Source organism: Cryptomeria japonica, chromosome 7 (genome assembly GCF_030272615.1).
Source record: "Cryptomeria japonica chromosome 7, Sugi_1.0, whole genome shotgun sequence".
Lineage (NCBI taxonomy): Eukaryota > Viridiplantae > Streptophyta > Pinopsida > Cupressales > Cupressaceae > Cryptomeria > Cryptomeria japonica.
Window position 1 is genome coordinate 833,630,970 of NC_081411.1, and position 20,284 is coordinate 833,651,253.

Genomic DNA, 20,284 nt, shown 5'->3' on the forward strand with positions numbered 1-20,284 from the left:
CCTCAAAATCGTGACAGTTGTTCTCGGTGTGTCTTTGGTTACAGGGAGGGATAGTTCTCCAACATCAGGTTGGACAGTTGGTGTTGTTTTGGGTATCTCCAGAAGTTCTGTAGTTTCTGGGAGGGTGGATGGCAGACTCATCTCAAGTGGCAGAGTTAGTGGCAGGCTCTTGTCTTCTGTTGCAGCGTGTTCTGAGAAGAAGGGGGCAACCTTCTCTATTATTTCTCTTGGTAGTTAAAACAATGACCATTAAGGGAGGGTATTAGAATAATATCTTTCTCTTTGTGTTATTAATGGTCATTTAAGTTGTTTCTAATTTCGCCTCTAGTTAACGATTGTTTCTTTTAGAAACATCGTCTTTGTAACTCTATTTAAAGGAGCTTTGTCTCCTCGATTAATTGAACAACATTGATTCTTTGAAATCCATATGCTTTTGCATCTGTATTATAACCAAGGCATCCAATAAGTTCAAATAACGTTCTTCCTTGGAGCTCTTGGATTTCTAGGATATCTATCACCCATATTGCTCATATTTTGTTATTCTATTGCCCTCTATTCTTCTGCAACCAAGTTTCTAGTAGACCTATTCCTATTAGTGTTGTACTAATGTGTAAAAAAAGGTTAATCAAACCCTCACATATCACCGCATTATCATGTTGAACACCTTTAGGATGGTAGGATACACTGCTCTGATACCACTCTAATATGCACCCTTGTTTTTCCCACTCTTTTGTTTGCTTCGTTTAATGGAAGAAGATAGAAGAGATAGAAAGTGCAGAAATATATATTGCAAGATATACAGATTTATAACAGCAAATAACAATGAAATAACTTGCAATAGCAATACTCATAACCAGCTAAACTCTAAAATTACAACACAAAGGTAAAACTGAATATCCCTGGATGTTCAAATCTTATTACAAACATGTATTTGAAACTCATTTGCTGGAAATGTGAAATAATGTATTTTAACAGCAATAACCAGGAAAAATGATGTCTAAAAACCCTATGCACCTATCACAAACTCCTCCAACTGGGACAGCTTGAAGAAGAAAGGCCAAACAATGCTCAAAGTGCAACAAAATGTCAAATTATCAATGAAGTGGTATAGTCAGCCCTAGGAAGTACAGCCAGCTATTAGGGAGGTATGGCCAGAAAATGCAATGTATGAATAGCAATAACCCCCTCCAATTCTTCCTCAATCAGCAACGATGAATAATCTTTGTGACTCTACAAATCTGGACTAAAGAGGAAGACCAAACTAAATCACCATTAAAGCTCCAATGTAAATCCTAAATGAAACCACCAAAATCCACCAGATTGGGTTTTCCACCAATGTGGAAGATGTTGCCTATAAGGGATTTCGTCCTCACAAACCCTAGGAAGAACCAACTCCTCTAACAACAAGAACAATATCAAATATCAAATGTAGCATATCCAAAATAAAGTCCAAAACTCACTTAAATAGGTTCTCCAAAACCCACACCCAGATGGGGATGTATTTTTAATTTAATTTAATTTCTTGTCTCCCTCATAAAGTGGTGCCCACTTCTAGATGGCCCCTCTTTATTAAATAAAAACATTTCACCTCTTTATTTGAAAGCAATCTTCCACACATCTAATGGATTGATTGGTAAAATTGGTACTTGATGGTACCTATACTTCAAGTCAACTTTGGTGAAGAACTTGGCCCCTCTAAGCTTGTTCGAAATCCAAGGAATCGGATAACTTTTCTTCACGGTGATTTTATTTATTGCCCGACTAGTGAGTCAAACACATTCTAATATCTTTTCAAAATCTGATCAATATGCCTCTGCTGATTTGTTGTAGCAGCCACTTCAGCATGTGCATTAAAAACAATTGATTTTGTCTCATCAAGTCGGATCATGAGTAGTACAAAAGCTCCAGTTTGAGCAATTAGATGCCTACATTGTTTTGCGCTTATTGAAGATGCAGATTTTGAAGGGCTTACTTCAGGTATTTGATACTTCCATTCACCAAGTTTGATAGTGACACTGTATGGTCTAGATTCATATACACCATGACCCTAATAAATTTATGGTTGCCCCAGCAAAACATCACAAACATCCAAAGGAGCTACATCACAAATTATTTTGTCCTTCAATGGTTTTATAGAATATGAGAGATAGCATTGCTTATTTCCCTGTATATCTCGCCCTTGGCTTACCCATCCTATGGTGTATGGTAACATGACTGAAATTACCTGGGATGGCTGTGGAGGTGGTCTTCAAATTCAACGTTTTGACTATCTCCACATAAATTGAATTGTTTTGGCTGCCACTATCAACAATAAAATGTAGAGCTTTTCTACCAACCCATATCTATGAATGGAACAATCATTCTTCATCCTCACAAGGCAATATTTTTGTTGTGGCATATGGATCTGCCTCAATGACCTGTTCACTAACCTTTTGCTCAAAAGGGTCTATAAGCAATGATTCAAGTTCAACCTCCTCTCCATATGTCTATGTCATCAGGCTTTTTATATAGATAGACAATCCTTGGTGTTATGGAACACACTCTTGTGAATCTCACACCACATTCCTATATCTTGCCACATCTTCTTTGGCACACCATGTCTTCTTTGTTATTGGTGAGTTTAAGATAGCTTCCTTGGCTGTTTGCTTTCCCACAAACCTATTCCTTTCACCTTTTGATTTATAACTCACAAAAGTCTTTTTTTCCCTTTTCCTTGAATTTTTCCTCAATTTTCGTGGCATACTTGAAGGCAGTTGCAAGTGTTTCTATATTCAGAAAATTCATTTCACTCCGAATATATCTATGAAGACCCCATCAATAATTTTAAACTTGATGCCTCTCAGAATCTTGGATGTCGAGTTTTACTGAAAGAGCAAACAATCTGTTAGTAAAATCTTGGACAAGTTGGTCCTCCTTTTGACAGAGTAATTGCCATTTCATATATTTATGTTAATGTCTGCAAAAAAGTATTCTTCTTTGATGTGCTCCATGAATTCTTCGCATGTGGGTGTGTTGTCAAAATCTACATTAAAGTCATGCCCAACAAATACTTCTTTGGATGAAAATCTGATTCCCCATGCCTGCTTTGCATGACTCCCAGCTTTGAGAAGAGCAAAGGTGATTTTCTCAGCATCCGAGAAATGATTCACAGAATAATATCTTTCAAACTTTGACATCCAAACATCAATAGCATCTACATCAATTTTCCTTCAAAAGTTGGGATGTCAAAATTCACCTGCAGCTTGAATGGAATATATCCACCAAATGGTGTGTTCATTAGGTTTATTTATGAACCTTGGTTTTGCAGCATCCGAGAAAATCGGTCCATCATCTCCTCAAGCTATTTTTTCAATGCATCTTCAACCAGCATCTTGAAAGGGTCATACGATCTTTCCCTTTTTTCTTTAGCCATCTGCGATCATGTGCATCTCAAAAGAAGGTTGATGGATCTCTTGTTTCAAAACTAAGCCTTTGATATGTTGATCGTGTGTGATGGGACGTACAAGAGCATACAAGCTCTGATACCACTGATCTAAATTATGGATTTGAAGAACAACACCTAGCCTACAACCAGTAGTATTGTAAATTCTTAACAAACAATTTTCAAAACATAAAATTTGAAAAGATATGTATGCAGCTACAAAAAGATCCTTCTTTATCTTTGAAATCCAGTTGATATAGTTTGAATACTTTAGATGGGGACAAATAACAAACAAAACTGAATGTTTTTCCATAAACGCTAGTTTATTTTACTAACACAACTTAGTGGAGTCATAACTCTTAGCCCAATGGTCGAAAATTGAACTACTTTAAATCACCAAAAAGCACTCAAAGAAATCTAGTTTCGATCCCTTAGAACCTTGCTTATAGGAATAGTTCTAAGGGATCGATGACAATCTGGATCCCAAATTCTGCTCCGAAGACCTCCCAAAATACAATTTTTTGAGATGTAGAAAATACCAAAAAATTAGATTTTTGATATTTTCCTTCTGTGGCTGTGCAAGGGCCTCCTAACTACTTTGGATCATGTTTAATTGTTTATTTTGTCTCACTAGATGGTTTTCTGACAGTTTAAAAATATTTTAAAGTTTGGATGGCTATGCTACTAAAATAATAGTTTTATTTATTTCATTTCCAACATTGCATGCATCTTCGAAATATTGTCCCAATTACTATATGCTCTCATCTTGCCCATGTCGAGATCTAGGTGATCAGAAAATGAGAAGAATTATGCATTTCATCAGATATTTGTAAAAATTCAAAAAGGATCAATTGTGGACATTACAGTGGTATTAGAGCTAGACTCCATATCTCTCACCCTTTTGATCGCATCCTGCAATGTGGGCGGCTTAAGAGCCTTAATCCAACCTCTCAATGGGTCAAACAATCCATCCATGAAAAGCACAATCAATCTCCTCTCTGAAATGTCAGTCACCAAAACTGATAACTGCTGAAAGTCTGCAATGTATACATCTACAAAACTCCACTGCTTGAGCTGCACTAACTCCTTGAACTGCAATTTCAGATCTTTCCTATCAAATAGATCGATCAACCACTCCGTGAATTCTGCATTTGAATCGATTTGGCCATGGCCTAATGTGACCATCCCACAATGTCAGCACTCGTGAGCACTACCATCATCCTTCAGCATAGGGTTCAACTGAAAATATGTATCAAGCTTCTACACCCATTGTAGTCAGCAGAATGTGCAAAGATTGTTTATAAATAAATATTAGTTAGTTGAAGGTATAAAATGTGTAGTAAGTCGACTATGTTATGTTATGTTATGTTAGTAAATAACTTCCCTTCTATGCTATCGACAACAATATACACTTTGTATGTCACATTGAGTTTCACACTGCAAAATACAACGAACTCAGACGAGATATATAACTCCACATGGTGACTCCTATTCTGAGATACCAAACGACCACAGATACTAACCAAGCCCCTTTTATATGCTTTGACCCTGGCATTATGCTTGCCTATCGCCAATGACGAGATAACAATAGACAAATAGTGAGCAGGTGAGAGATAAAAAGCTTGATTTAGTCAATCCGATTCAGCATCAATAACCCTACAAAATAATATTTAAATATTAAAAGTAGTAAGCCCTTATCCACACGAATATTTGAGCGAATGAACATGAATATTTATCCATACGAATATTTGAGCAAATGAACATGAATATTTAAGATTTTTGAAGTTCGCAAAACTTGGGAGTCCATCAAATACCAAAAGTAAAATACATAGAAGTCCATTTGCCTCATTTCCAACTCATGCTAAGAAAATAAGATAGACAAACTCTTTTTTTAACCATCTAATAGGGGATAGTAAGCAAGTCAATTGGTATGGAAATCAAATTTATAAACATATTATATTTTCTTTAATAACTCAAGAAAAATTCATTTAAGAATTCAAGTATATTTTCACGTGGTATTCAAATGGGATGAGCTCAAGTGATAAAAGTATTGAGTCTCCCAAAGTGGAGCCTTTGGTAAAACTCTTCAAAGGCACGACAAAGTGCTAAGATTGGAAAAACAAAATACATCCAATTTCAATGGGTGTGTCACACCCCAATGTATGAGGTCAAGCACAATTCCCAAGCGAATTGGATATAAGAGACACTCCTCAATCATGTCGTCTAAGCCAATGGATACCCCAAAAGGAAGTGTATTCCTCTATGTGGTGACTGGAATGAGCTCAAGTGGAAAAAATATTGGAACTTTCCTAAAAGATCTCTATGTTCAAATCATACAAGACATAATGAAGTATAGCATCCAACTCACTAGGTGTGACATACCCCAACAAACAAAAACAAGTGCAACTCCTAGGTGAAATTGAGAGAAGAGACGCCGCTTGGCCATGGTATGTAAAACCAAGGTTATTTAGAAAAGGTCATAAGCAAGACAAGTGGGGTGGGGAAGCCAACAGAGTTAAGAGGATGATTTATCGAACAGATATAGAATAACATTGTACTGAAATGTTTCTAGAATAAAACAGTATAGAAGATTTTGTATCATTTAATGAAGTGTACATAATGTATTTCAAAAAGAAAAATGGGACATTATAAAAGATATTGAAGCCAGAGGAGCACACAGATTGTCTAGGAAAAGGAGAGTATTCTCAAAGAAGAATATAAACAATAAAACAAAGGACAAAGTCATTTTACAATTGTAGCTCATAGTTGAAATTCTTACAAAATCAAGTATAAGGCATAATTCGTCTTGAGAAATTAAAGCAGTGATATCAATGTTAACCTAACAATCAAAGAATTGAATGTAGATTCATCATAAGTCATAATGATGATAATATCCTTTATTGAAATTGATGATTTCTATCATATGGGAAAGTTTTGCTTTTAAACCATCAGATTTCCAGTTACAAGGAACCTTAAGACCATAATAACATTTTTCTTGCCATACCTTATCAAGAAAATTGAAAATAAACAGGAGATAGGAGCCCTCCAAGAACAGAGACACTGCTAGACAAAATTGTACTGATACCATTTACATATCTGGAAAGTTTTGCTTTTAAACTATACAGAACATAATAATATTTTTCCTGCCATACCTTATCAAGAAAAAATTGAAAATAAACAGGAGATAGGAGCCCTCCAAGAACAGGGACACTGCTAGACAAAATTGTACTGATACCATTTACATATCTGGAATTCAAAACCAAAGTTATGATTAGTAAGAAATAAACTGACTTGACACTTCCATCTACAAGTCAAGGATACAAGTTATCTGAATGCTTGCCAGCATAAGAGACTTAAAAATGAGCTAGCCAACACTACTTCCTGTTATTCTAGTTTTATTAAGCAAACAATCCATATCTAATAAGCTGCCCTATATCCCATGGGTAGGCAGAAAAATTATCATACCCTGATTGATCACCCACACTCTCAAGAGCTGCCCAAGGAACTCGTGTCATTGTGGCCAATTCAATTTCAAGTTTTGTTTCTAATCCATGCACTAATGTCATCAATGCTCTGGTTATGACCGCTGAGAACTCATCCTGCAAAATTGTGCAGATGCATAGATTGTTACGCTCTAATTAATCTGATACAACAAAGATATGGATATTAATGTTTGTAAAATAATTGTGTACCTGCTCTTCTGACATATCCACCTTATCTGCAAATTGAACATCAATAATCTTTGCAATATTTTCAGCCAATTGTCCTGCCTGTAATGGAAAGAAAAAATAGTCAGTGACCTCTATATGGCAGTTTGTCATATCTCCAATGACTTTTGAGATGAGACAACTTAATTCCTAGTTTTAGCACTTTTGTAGTAGAATGACATTCAAATGGGTCCATGCCTTCTAATAAGACAACTTAATTCCTAGTTTTAGCACTTTTGTAGTAGATACTGACTGGATACAGACATCAAAGACTATGCAGTTCAAAATTCAGGATTTATAATATAATACGACATACAAAATATCAATTAGGAGTTGCACAAGAACAAGTAATAAACAATTAAGATAAAGATGATTCATATCTACAACAGCAAGTCAAGTAAGGATATCGGCAACATGTGACATTTTCATGAATTTATTCCATGCAAAGAATTGTATAGCATATTGACCCTTTTAGTGCAGATTAGTTTGGATACACACATCAAAGAGTATGCAGTTCAAACCTCAGGGTGTATAAAATAATAAGACATGCAACATATCAATCAGCAATTGCACAAGAACAAATACTAAATAATTAACACAAAGATAATTCATATATACAAGTGCAAGTCAAATGACGATACCAGCAACATGTGTAACACTTGCATGAATTTATTCCATGTAAAGAATTCTATAGCATTGACACTTTTATAGTGTTTGGATACACACATCAAAGACTATGTAGTTCAAAATTCAGGATGTATAATATAATGAGACATGCAACAAGTCAAATTAGGATACCAGCAACATGTGTAACGCGTGCATGAGTTTATTCCATGCAAAGAATTGTAGGGAATGACATGATAAACCCAATCTGTTGGAAGTGTGATAACCTGTCAAGGTGGCATGCCGTTACTGCTACTGATTATATATTATTCAAATGGCCCAAACTCTATATTCGTCATATTTTCCACATGCTATGTTGAAACAACAATGTGTGCCTTCACAAAAAAGTAAATCAACCCTCAACATCTTTTTGCAATTACTTTCTAGGTGCTTTTTACAATTTTGATAGAAAACGAAAAATAAGAAAAGTAATCACTATCTTCTGCTTATGAACTTCATACCCACAAATAAGTTGTAATACTGATGATCATGGGCACTATCACAAACATTTAGTATTATAAAAATTTATAATTTCTTAAATAACTTGTACATCTATACCTTATTATTCCATTTGGCTCAATAAATAATTGTTTAGTCCTTACAGTGAGGTTGGCAAACTCACGGATAAACAGAGACATTCCACACGTACCAACAATTCATATAACAAGAACATTAACATATATTAAAGCATAAATAACAATTACAGAACAGCTATGGCAGAATAATGATATCTTTATTGGATTCTCAAATATGCCAATACAATAATAATTTGTCGAGTTTCCATCCATACACTATATAGACTCGACAGTTGGCCAAGTTGCCAACCATCACTAACTACCAACTACCCCACGGGAACCTCTCGGCAACTCATACATAACAAAACATAAAGCACCCAAACCAACTATAAACTAACATGTGTTATTGACCCTTAACATCAGCCCCCCCAAAAAGGTAGTTGTCTTCCAGACGACTAAGACAACAGGAGCTGGAAAAACAAAAGACTAAGACTGAGGAAGGGGAGGAGGCGTCCCTGTTGTGGTCGAAGAAGAAGGTTGTCGCCCTATGTGGAGTCTGAGGTTCTTCTCCGCAATTAACTGCCGCTCACATGCCTTCTTGACCATGTGTGCAGCCTCCAATAGTTTTGTGTCCTGCTCCATCTACAGAGTGAGGTCAGGAACCTGTGCTGCCAGCGCATGTGCCTCCTTCTCCCGCATGCTGCAACGAGCCTCATAAGTGGTCACCTTTGTCTCCAACTCAACCCTCAGGTTCTTCTCTACTGCGGCCAATTGTGCACGCTTCTCCCCTTCCTTCTCCAGTTTTGCTACGTACAGTCGTTGGGTCTATTGCTCTATCTGACTCTGTCGCATCTGTAGGTAGACATTCTGGAACAATCCCTCCATACTGCGCAAGGTGGCTCCCAGGGTGCCCACTCCCTCCACCAGTCACATGTGAGTCCACTCAGAGGTGAATATCACTTAGAGATAGAGAATAGGCTAGGTATTGATTAAGATCAGCTGAATAAGCTTGTTGTTGTTGCTGAGATTTAATATTAGGATTTGGCATTGGTTGAGTGGGCAACTGCGTTGCTTTAGGTGGGACAACAGTGGCTGCAGGAGGCATTATTGCAGGAGGCTGTGGCTGCTAAATAGGCTGTTGATAACCAGAAGATTGGGCAGTCCATGGCTGACTCCCCCTCCATTGAGGAGTAGGTTGCCAATTCCCTTGAAACTGACTTCCTTGTCCCTGAGGTGGATACCAATTCCCTTGTGGCTGCTACCACTGTGGCATTTGATTAGCAAAATGTTGTCCTTAGCCTTGCGAACCATACCAGTTTTGATAATTACCAAAATTTTGAGCATATGGTGATTGCCATTGGTTATTGGGTACATAAGAATTTCCACTATAACCAGAAAAAGAAAGTGGATCCGGAGGCATACCTTGACTTTGGAAATTTGGCCTCCTTTGCGAAACATAGAAAACTTGCTCATCCTCACCTTGTATTGGCTTGAAGTCAAGAACCTCAACATTTGCAACCATTTTACATCTGCAATCCTTCTTTCGCTGTCTACAACGAGGGCAAAATTCTGCAAGAAATGCATCAGCCTCTTCATGCATCTTCTTAGCTAAAAGTGTATCCAACTTAGTAGCCATATTATTTATGATGTCCTCCTTAAAGTCCTTCAATAAATGGCTAAGTTCCATTCTAGAAACTCCAGTACCAGATGTTGATGAAGATACTCCTGGCTTGAAACGCCTGTTCTTTTTAGAAGCAGATATGGAATACTTCTTACAAATTTGTCCTATTTCAGCCCAGGTGGACTGTGTAATGCCACCTTCTCCCATAAGATCCAAAGAATCGGTGCATTCATCACTGATTCCCCTCAAAAATATCAACTTGAGGGAATCTTCATTTAGAGTACTATGTTTGGACTTTTTGACACTAAACAGAAACCTCTCCAGATAATCTTCAAGACTCTCATCTTCTTTCTGTGTCATTCTAAAGATATCATCCCCATGTCGATCAGTGCCTCTACAATAATCTTAATATTTTGCAAGAAACAATCGTTTCATCTCATCCCATGTATTGATTGTGCTACTACCCAAGCTCATGAACCATCTTAAAGCAGATTCCTTCAAGGTGGCAGGAAATATTTTGAGTCTATGGGCATCTGTAGTATAGTCAAAACTCCTACAAAGAACATCAAACTCAAACAGAAATGTGTCTGGATCCTCTGTCACCAATCCATAGAATTTAGGGAGGGAAGAAGCTGGAATGTTCTTGATATTAGCATTATCATGTTGATCAGATATGGGGAACTCAAACGTTGGGTCCAAAGGTGGTGGTGGTGGATTATTTCCACCAGGAGGTGGGTTTCCTTGCATTGGACTTGTGGGGGTAGTTACTATATGAAATTCTTCTTCTTGAGGTCCAAAGAGGAACTGAAGACTACCTTCAGGGAATTCAGATTCAGGATGGTTCAAATTTTCTAGGGTTTGATAAAGTTCAGCAAAAGGATTTATATCTGAGGAATTATTTTCTGCATGATTAGGATGACTGGGCAGAAATCTACCTAGAACATCTCTTCTTCGCCTATGCATTTAGATTCATGAAATTTTTGAACAATCAGGTATGCCAAAAAAAACAATTAACTAAAAACTGAAAAGACAATAACCATAACAGGTTCTTAGTTTGACACCATCCCCGGCAACGGCGCCAAAAATGTTCATCCCAACAATAAGAATAATAACTCTAGTTGAAGGCTCAACCCGAAGTTTGGACATTCATTTGGTAAAGTCATTATTTTCATAGCTAGTGTTCATTTGATTGTCAACTTGTTGACGTGTCTTTTGTACACGACCAAACACAGAATAAAATACCTAAAGGTACCTTATCCTCTCTTGAATAAAGTTCCCGACTGCTGAAGATCTCGCCGAAGGATCAGTCGGAGTAACTCCAAGGTTCTGAAATGTAGGATCTCTACTCGTGGATAAGCTCTTCGTGGTATGATGTGATTTAATGGAATCACAAGGGGACTTACACTCGATGACTAAACGTCTGATTTGCTTTGAACATTGCTGGAACACCGGATTTCACTAGCCTAGATTTTGAAAAAAAAGGAAAAGGATGAGGGCAAGGAAAGGATCTAATTCTGACACTAAGAATGTAGGAGCAATGAATGATATTTGATAAAATTCTAACTAAGTCTTGTTTTGACATCCCAGGACCATCTCCACAAGGTTAGTGTGATCTTCAGAGGAAAGCTTTATGATGTTCAGATCATCACTATAGGCATAGACACCATCGGGCTGATGCATGTCAACGAAGAAGCGACAATTGAAGTTAAGCTCAAGCTGAATGATTCCAGTTGACTACACAAGGCAAGTCTGCAATCAACAAACTACTAGTAGTATGGATATACAAATTTCACCATCAATCAAACACATTTTTTCCACTCATCTAATAACATGAAATCAAATCTGAGAAGTATAGAGACCATGCAAATTGTTGAATCGACCCATAAATTTCACCATTTCTTCAATGAAGTTTTACAAATCTTTTACAACAACATCTTGGCAACAATCTTTGCCTTCTCTCTCTATTCTACTTTAATTGCTATTCTATCAACTGACTATTCACTATTCCTAACTATTCACCTTCTAACTACTGATTAACTATTAGCCTTTACAAATGAGGAGCCAAGGCTTATATAGTGCCCTCAATACAAATCGATGGCTCAGATCAACTTGAAATCAATGGCTGAGATCTTACAATGAAAACCCTAATTAGGGTTTGTTACAACAAACTCAATTTTGGCCAATGAAACAATTGTATTGTTTGGACACATGTCTTCTCTGGAATATTCGACCAATAGAGAACCGGGGTAGGTACATCGAAGTTTGTGCCATCTCCAATGAGTCAGGTACATTGAATCTGGACACGCTAAGGTGGACCAATCCGACTGGAGGAGTGAAGACTAGGATGCCACCTTGTCTGACACTTGCAACTTGGTAGATATTCAATTTGATGATGTTGAGAAGCTAACTTTAGTTAACTCTTTTGGAACTGTCTGCTTCTTCAACGAACCCTTGCTTTAACCTCCTTTGTCTTTGATGTGCAGGATGGATGGTGTACCTTTCCTTCAAATGCTAGACTGGAAGAGGTCGTCCCTGATGATGCTGGATCGGAGAAGGCCGTCCTTGTTGATGCTGGACTAGAGAAGGTCGTCCTTGTCTTGGCTTGATCTTCTTTTATCTGCAAAAACAAATCAAAAGATGATTAAGGACATAATAAATTCATTTCAAGATAGTATTTCACACCTTAAATCATCAACAAAATCTATATTTTTGGTGGCCAAAATCCATTCAAAGGCAATCTTAAGGGCTTGTCTTACCTAGGTCTAAGCTTGGCCTAGCACAAATTTTAGAGAAAATGATGGGCTTTAGGATTTTCGCTCTGGACCCTTTAGAAGGGTCAGGAGCGAAAATCTTGTTTTGGGCTAATTTCCATCATTTTTCAACACCAATTAACTTCAAAAGGCAAGAACATGTCTCCTCGCATCCATCCAAGCCATGAAAACCTAACATTTGACTAGACTTGCAAGGAAAATAGGTGTTTTTAAGATTTTCGCTCTGGACCCTTTAGAAGGGTCAAGAGCGAAAATCACTTTTTGGCTCAATTCCTTCAAGTTTGATAATCATTGCCAAGTCAAAGTCATTCCTGAGGACCTCTCCCATCAAAACTCGCCCTAGTCAGCACTTGGCTTGGCACAAAATTGGGAAAAAAGGTGATTTAGAGAAAATTCGCTCTCGACCCTTTGGAAGGGTCAGGAGCGAATTTCTTAATTTAGGCTTATCCCTCCATCATTTCAAGTTGAATTCACCTCAATAGGCTAGAAAACACTTCTCTCACATCCAACCCAAGTTTGACATGATTTTGCAAGGAGAAATAGGTGGTTGAAGAATTTTCGCCCTGGACCCTTTGGAAGGGTCAGGAGCGAAATCCTCATTTAGCTCAATTCCTTCAAACTTGATAATTATTGACCATTCAAGGACATGCCTAAAGACACCTATAATCTTGACCCATACTAGACTTGGCATAAATTTGAGGGAAAAGATAAGGTTTTGAGAAAATTTCGCCCTGGACCCTTTGGAAGGGTCAGGAGCGAAATTCACTCTTCAGGCCAATTTTCAAATCTCTTTCACTTCAATTCATCAAAATTCCTTCAGTTTGAATCCACTTCTCAACTTGCTAGCATTGGTTTGATCCTCACAAGGTGAAAAAGGTCAATTTTGCTCGACAACCTAGCCAGGTGCAGGACCTATCCAGAATTTCGCTCTGGACCCTTTGGAAGGGTCAGGAGCGAAATTCTCTCTTGAGCTCAAAATTCACATTTTTTGAAGGTCATAATTTCTCCAAGGCATTCTAAATAGTCTCTTTCACCTTTGTTTAGGCCTGGTTTTACTCAAATCTTGAAGGAAAAGGTGACTTTAAGGTTTTTCACTCTGGACCCTTTGGAAGGGTCAGGAGCGAATTTCTTTGTTTGTAGCTCATTTTTCATCGTTCCAACTTCAATCCACCTCACAAGGCTAGGAAATAGTTCTCTTCTTTCACCCAATCCAAGTTTGATTTGATTTTGCAAGGCAAAATAGGAGTTTTTAGGATTTTCGCCCTGGACCCTTTGGAAGGGTCAGGAGCGAGTTTCCTCCTCTGGCCTAGAATCATCACTTTTGGAGACAAACATCAACTCAAAGGCAATCTCAAGGGCATCTTTTACCTTGGTCTAGGCATAGCTTAGCATAAATTTGAAAGGAATAAGTAGATTTTAGGATTTTCGCTCTGGACCCTTTGGAAGGGTCAGGAGCGAAAATCTTGTTTTAGGGCTATTTTGCCATCCTTTCAACTTCAAATCTCCTCCAAGGCATAGAACATCTTGTCTCACTCCTCTCTAGGGTATAAAAACCAAAATCTTGTCTTGATTTGCAAGGAAAAAGGGGAATCTTAGAAATTTCACTCTGGACCCTTTGGAAGGGTCAGGAGCGAAATTTTCATTAGGCTTCAAAATTTGCATTCTTGGCAACCAAAATCCACTCTAAGGCAATCCAAATGCCTTCTCACACCCTTGTCCAAGCTTGGCTTTGCTCAAAATTTGGAAGAAAAGATGATTTTAGGGATTTTCGCTCTGGACCCTTTGGAAGGGTCAGGAGCGAAAATCACTTTTAGGCTCAATTCCTTCATCTTTCATGGTTTATAGCAATTCAAAGTCAGTCTTAGGGGCAACTTCATCTTGATTTTACCTTATCCCACACTTGATCTAGCAAAAACTTGATAGCAAAAAGAGGTTTTGAGAAAATTCACTCTGGACCCTTTGGAAGGGTCAGGAGCGAAATTCTCATTCTTGACCAAAAATCATCATTTTTTCAACTTGAAACTTCTTTGCAAGGTAGGATTTCATCTTTCATTGCCCTAGAAACAAGGTTTCATGTCCAAGAAAGGTCAAAAAGTAGGTTTATAATGAATTTCGCTATGGACCCTTTGGAAGGGTCAGAAGCGAAATTTCCTTTCTTGGCTAGAATCCTTCATTTTCACGACTTCTAAACATCCCCAAGGATTCCAACATGTTCATTCTTCTTCTCATCATGTCTTGGACACCAAAATTTGGCCAAATAAGGCAAGAAATGTCTCTTAGAGAGATTTTCGCTCTCGACCCTTTGGAAGGGTCAGGAGCGAAATTCTCCTTTAGGCCAAAATCTTGCATCTTTCAATCTTGACAAAGCTAGAACATTCAAAAAAAACCTTCAAACATGCCTTAGGAACTAGAAATTTGGCCTTGATAAGTGAGAATTTGAGGTCTTCAAGGATTTTCGCTCTGGACCCTTTGGAAGGGTCAGGAGCGAAATCCCTATTCTTGGTCAAGATCCTGACTTCATTTTCACATTTCTTCATTCAAACAAGCGCTTTACCTTCATTCAAGCCTGGGAATGTGTTAGTTCTAGGTTTTTTTCAAAGTAGAATGTCTTATGGAGAATTTCACTCTGGACCCTTTGGAAGGGTCAGGAGCGAAATTCGCTTTGGACCCTTTGGAAGGGTCAGGAGCGAAATTTGACATTTTGGACTCTCCGTCAGGATCATTTTATGGAATATAACATTTAAGTATAAGTTCTTATACTTTAAGTTATATTCCATATATACTTCCAGGATGTTTGAGAGTGGTTTCGGACCTCCAGGAGTTATATTGCAAAATCTAGTTTTTGGAGGATTCTTCAGTTTTCCAGACTTAGTCAAATTTCAGGATCAGGACATTCCAGACTTAGCCAAATTTCAAGATCAGGGCATTCCAGACTTAGCCAAATTTTAGGGCATTTGAAGATCAAGATGACATTCCAGACTTCATCACTCACCAACTTGACCTAGCTTGGACCTTCAAGAATGATACTCACTCACCAAGCAAGACACAATTAGCGACAAGAGCAAAACCAGGGCCTAAGGAAGACTCTCAAAGAAACCCTAATTCTGGGGCCCCGCGGACTAACCCTGGCTCAAGCAAAGCCTGCTATCTAGTGATCCCCCTGGCAACACTCAAAATGCAAAGGCTAACAGACAAACCCTAAACACCTAGAAAGCAAACCCCAGAAAGCAAAAAAGTAGGGGTCCCCATTTGCAATGGGGCGATGTGTGAATACGTCACAACACAACCCAGGGATGTAATACTTGAAAAGATAATCAAGAATTGAAACTATAGAAAGGCTATAGGAAAACTTTTGCATAAACTCATAAAAGCAATACTAGATGAATTCAATGCTGATAAACAGAAATTACTCTGTTCTGGCTTGGCTGCAGGAACAGTCAATGGATTTGTTTCCACTGGTTGCAGGAACAGTCAATGCAAGAATGTCTACTGCGGCTAAGGAAAGAAAACTAATTTTAGCGAATGCACAGGAACACTCACCAAGTGGGCCCCCTTGGATGAGTGATACCAAGCTTCCCGAAAGCAACTCTAAAAGATCAGAATAACATAATTTTATCCATCGTTCTTTGAAAGTCATTACATGATTCAATATGAAAAGAAACTCAAAAATGCTTATGAAAAATCCTTTGCTCTATTCTTCTCTCTTTCTATCTAACCTTTGAGAAGAAGAAGAGCTTATTATTAAAAAGAAATAATCTACAATAGACAACACAAATCACACCAAAAAGAGGCAGATGATTGACCAAGAAAGGAGATAGCTAGAGTTATGCTGCAGGAAACGCGGATCTAAACCGAACCACAGTCATTACATACTGTGGAGGTATTTACAACTTCAATGTCCACTTAAGTTAGACATTGGTAGTATCACTTGATTGCTCTTCTTATGCCGTCCCTTACGCTTGCTCAGCTTTTCTACAGTTTGATCTTCAGTCATCACTTGAGTATCCTTCCCTTCAACAGGCGCGATAGGCGAACATCCACCACAGCATCATTTATTCCTTGCACTACAAAAGAAATAACATACAAGATCATACATACGTATTTTATTTAATCAAGACATCTATTAATTTCACATATGATATTGCCCTAAATAATCAGCATGGCAACAGGAATAAATCACATGGCTGCAGGAATAAATGGCATGGCTGCAGGAATAAATTGGCAAAGATAAAACATGATTTAATAGGTTCAGGCTTAACATATGGAATACATATAGTAAACTTCCAATACATCACTACTACTATGCAAACCAAAAGATGACAAAAACTCGAGTTCTAAGGATAGAAATATGACAATGTCAACTCATCACACGCCAATTCGTACGAACCATTGTACTAGCTGCTGCCTCTCCACAATATGGATTGGTCCGTACACTTCCCTCTCTTGACCGTACAACCTCTTCAACTTGCGCAAACTCTGCACATAACTCTGTACGGATGGCACAAATTTTCCCACAAATACCTTCAAATTTTCTCTGCAACTTTTCCTTGCGTTGCCACCTGTGCGGCTCTCTTCCTCCTGCCCATATGATCTCCTTCTCCCTATTGGCAACTGTACGTTGTTGTACGGGTTTCTTTGTTCACCGTACGACGTCTCTCGAGTGTGATGTGTTTCATACAGGCTACGTCATACGCCGTTCTGCAAACACCATACACCATACGGTCCAACTTGTACACAATGCCGCAATTGTCGTACGCCGTACGGACCGGTTTGTGATCGTCATGCACTATGCTGAGTCCACCATACAGTATTTCGTTGCGCCCTGGCTTCAACTGTCGTACGTCCAATCTGTACGCTGTACGGTTTGAGATGTGCACGATGTGTTTTCTTCATGTTCGTACGCGCAATCCGTACGTCGTACGGGCTCCACTTCTTGATGTGTGTGTTGGCTGTACGGCCCTTCCTGCACTTGCCTTCTCTCCTTTGCCCGTTCTACTTCCACAAGGGTGATTTTGCTCGTGTGTTGTGTACAAATGGGCTCTCTGGGGGGTTTTATAGTCAATTGTTTTTTTCAATATTAGGGTGAGGCATAAATACTTTATTAACTTTTTATAAATAATTGCCTTCTTATTAATTGTATTTTTCCCTTACTTATTTCCATCACTTTTGCCTTACACTTTAATTTTTCAATGCTCACTAACCCTGGCCTTTTTATTTCTTCCATATACTTTTCCTTTTCAACTTTTAATACCCCCTTTCTTATCAATTGTTTTAAACTTTTCACTTGACAATATTTTTTAAATGCAACTTTTCGTACCTTCTGTTTACCAAGGTGTCTCGGGGTCAGGTTACATCATTCAATTCGCCCTTCATGATCTATAGGGTAGCTTATTGCCTTTGCGAGCACTTCTAGATGATCTTTTCGCCCCCTTAGTTTCCTCCTTGCTATATGGGTACTTGATTTTTTCCTTGCTCTTCCCTTGCCACTCGTTTTGATTTCCTTCCACCTTTTATTTGGTCCTTGGTTAGCGTCCTCGTCTTCTATGTTCCTCTTCACTCCTGAGGGGTCATCCTAAGTCCTTAGCTTTATCTCTGAATCGTGCAACCACATACATACGTGCGGCATCCTCTTGTAGTACTCTTGTGTACAACACGTCCCCACGTACTCCAAGTCCCATATATTGTCGACTAACGGAGCGGGTCCCACCCCCTTATACCACCCGTCAATGTAGCGACCTCCATACTGTTGATACCATGTTACTTTTTCTCCGTCAACTTCCGGGGGGCCTACGGGGTTAGGGATCTCCCAATATGATGAGTTTGGTCCGGCTTCCAATTCGCCTGGCTGGAAGGCAATGATGAACAAGTCCTCCATTTTCAGCACCATCTTTAAACAGGGACCTAGAGTTGCCCCGTACTCTTCTAGGTCAAGTTCTTCCTCCAGGTCTACAGGCTCCTCCTCTTTATTTGTATTCTCGACTTTCCTTTTGGCTTCGGCTTCTTTGTCGATATCATATGTGACGTACCCCTCTCGAAGACCCTCATATGGGGCCCGCTTCTCCCAATGACCTAAAATCCGTACCCACACAGTTGGGTCCCCAAAATATGCATTCGTCGGGTGTTTATGGATCCTGGGAACCGCAACACCTTCCACCCCCTTCGACACAAGTCGTTCTTCCATGCATGTAAGTGGCTTAGCCCAATCTTCATCCCTTCGATAGGGCTTTGCTTTCACCACCGAGTCTTCTTCCACTTCCCTACTCTAGTCGATGGTCCAGTTTCCTTTTGTAGTGTATCCCAACATGTTGATCCCTATCACAGGTTTGTTTCGTTCTCTGTAGACTTTCAGTTTCAAACCATTCACTAGGTCCTTGATTGGATTGTTATCCAAGGTGGATAGCTTCACCGCCTTATTCTTGTCGACCTCTCTGATCTTATAGGGTCAAAGCCAACGAACTTTAAACTTCCCCGGTCGAAGTTCGTTTCGGCCGTTATACTTCAAAACCAACTACGTTGGCTAGAAGTTGACCCGTCGTAGGTACTTGTCATGCCAGCACTTCCGTCGTCGTTGCGCTACCTCCGTTGCCCATTGTGCCATTATCCTCCATTCGTCCAGTTTCACCAGGCTGTGAAGCCTTGCACTCAAGCTCTCTTCATCACCGAGTCTATTATCCATCGCCACCGGCAGGCTTGGTACGGTGTACTCGGCAGGTACCACTGCCTCCTATCCATACATGAGCTGAAACGGGGTATGCCCTGTAGTGACCTTGTAGGTCATGCGGTAAGCCCACAGCACCGCTGGTAGCCTTCCTTCCCAATCCTCCTGCTCCACCCCGCACGACTTATAAATTATTGACACCAATACCTTGTTGGTTGCTTCTGCTTGTTCGTTCGCTCAGGGGTAGTACGGGCTAGAGAGATTGTGAAAGATTTTGAACTCCACGGTCATGGTACGGATTACTTGGTTGACAAAATGCACTCCCCGATCACTTGTGATTTGAAGGGGTATCCTGTACCTAGTGACGATATGTTCATACAAGAACCGTTCTGCACTTAGAGTCGTGTTATCCGGTAGGGCTCTCGCTTTTGCCCACTTAGTGAGGTATTTTGTAGCCACTACAATATATTTGCACCTATGCATAGTAGGATATAAGGCGCGGGTTAGGATATAGGAAATGGAAGTTGGGAATAAAAGATAGGATGATGTGGGAGGTATAAGGGTAATAAAGGATGGATGGGGGTATAAGGGGATAGTGAAGGAAGTTTAGGATATGTTGGGGAGTGAAGGTAGGAGATGGGGATAGGTAGGTGAAGGAAAATGGAGGGATAAGGGATAGGATTTGGGTGAGATGGAAGGTAAGCTTAGGGGAATAAGGGAGGTAAAGGTTATGAGGTGTTGGTTAGGAAATGGATGAGATGGAAGGAAGGGTAGATGGAGGATAGGTAGGCGGGTAGGGGCTGGAAGGGTAGAAAGTGGGGAATAATGAATGAAGAAAGGGTAGGTGAAGGATGGAAAGATGAAGAAAGGGGAGGGATAAGGGATGGAAAATGTAGGATGGAAGAAAGATGGAGGGTGGAGGGAGATA

At 39.2% G+C, this 20,284-nt stretch overlaps 1 protein-coding gene across 1 annotated transcript in view; it reads right to left on the reverse strand.

The window, feature by feature from the left end:
• The window catches only part of LOC131074286 (vacuolar protein sorting-associated protein 53 A), a 216,527-nt gene that overhangs the window by 30,804 nt on the left and 165,439 nt on the right, over window positions 1–20,284 (reverse strand). The window contains exons 18-20 of the mRNA XM_058010871.2: window positions 7,114–7,191; window positions 6,887–7,020; window positions 6,574–6,667 (exon numbers count right to left, since the gene is read on the reverse strand). Coding sequence (XP_057866854.2) covers window positions 6,574–6,667; window positions 6,887–7,020; window positions 7,114–7,191 — 306 coding nt within the window. The remainder of the gene's footprint in view (window positions 1–6,573; window positions 6,668–6,886; window positions 7,021–7,113; window positions 7,192–20,284) is intronic.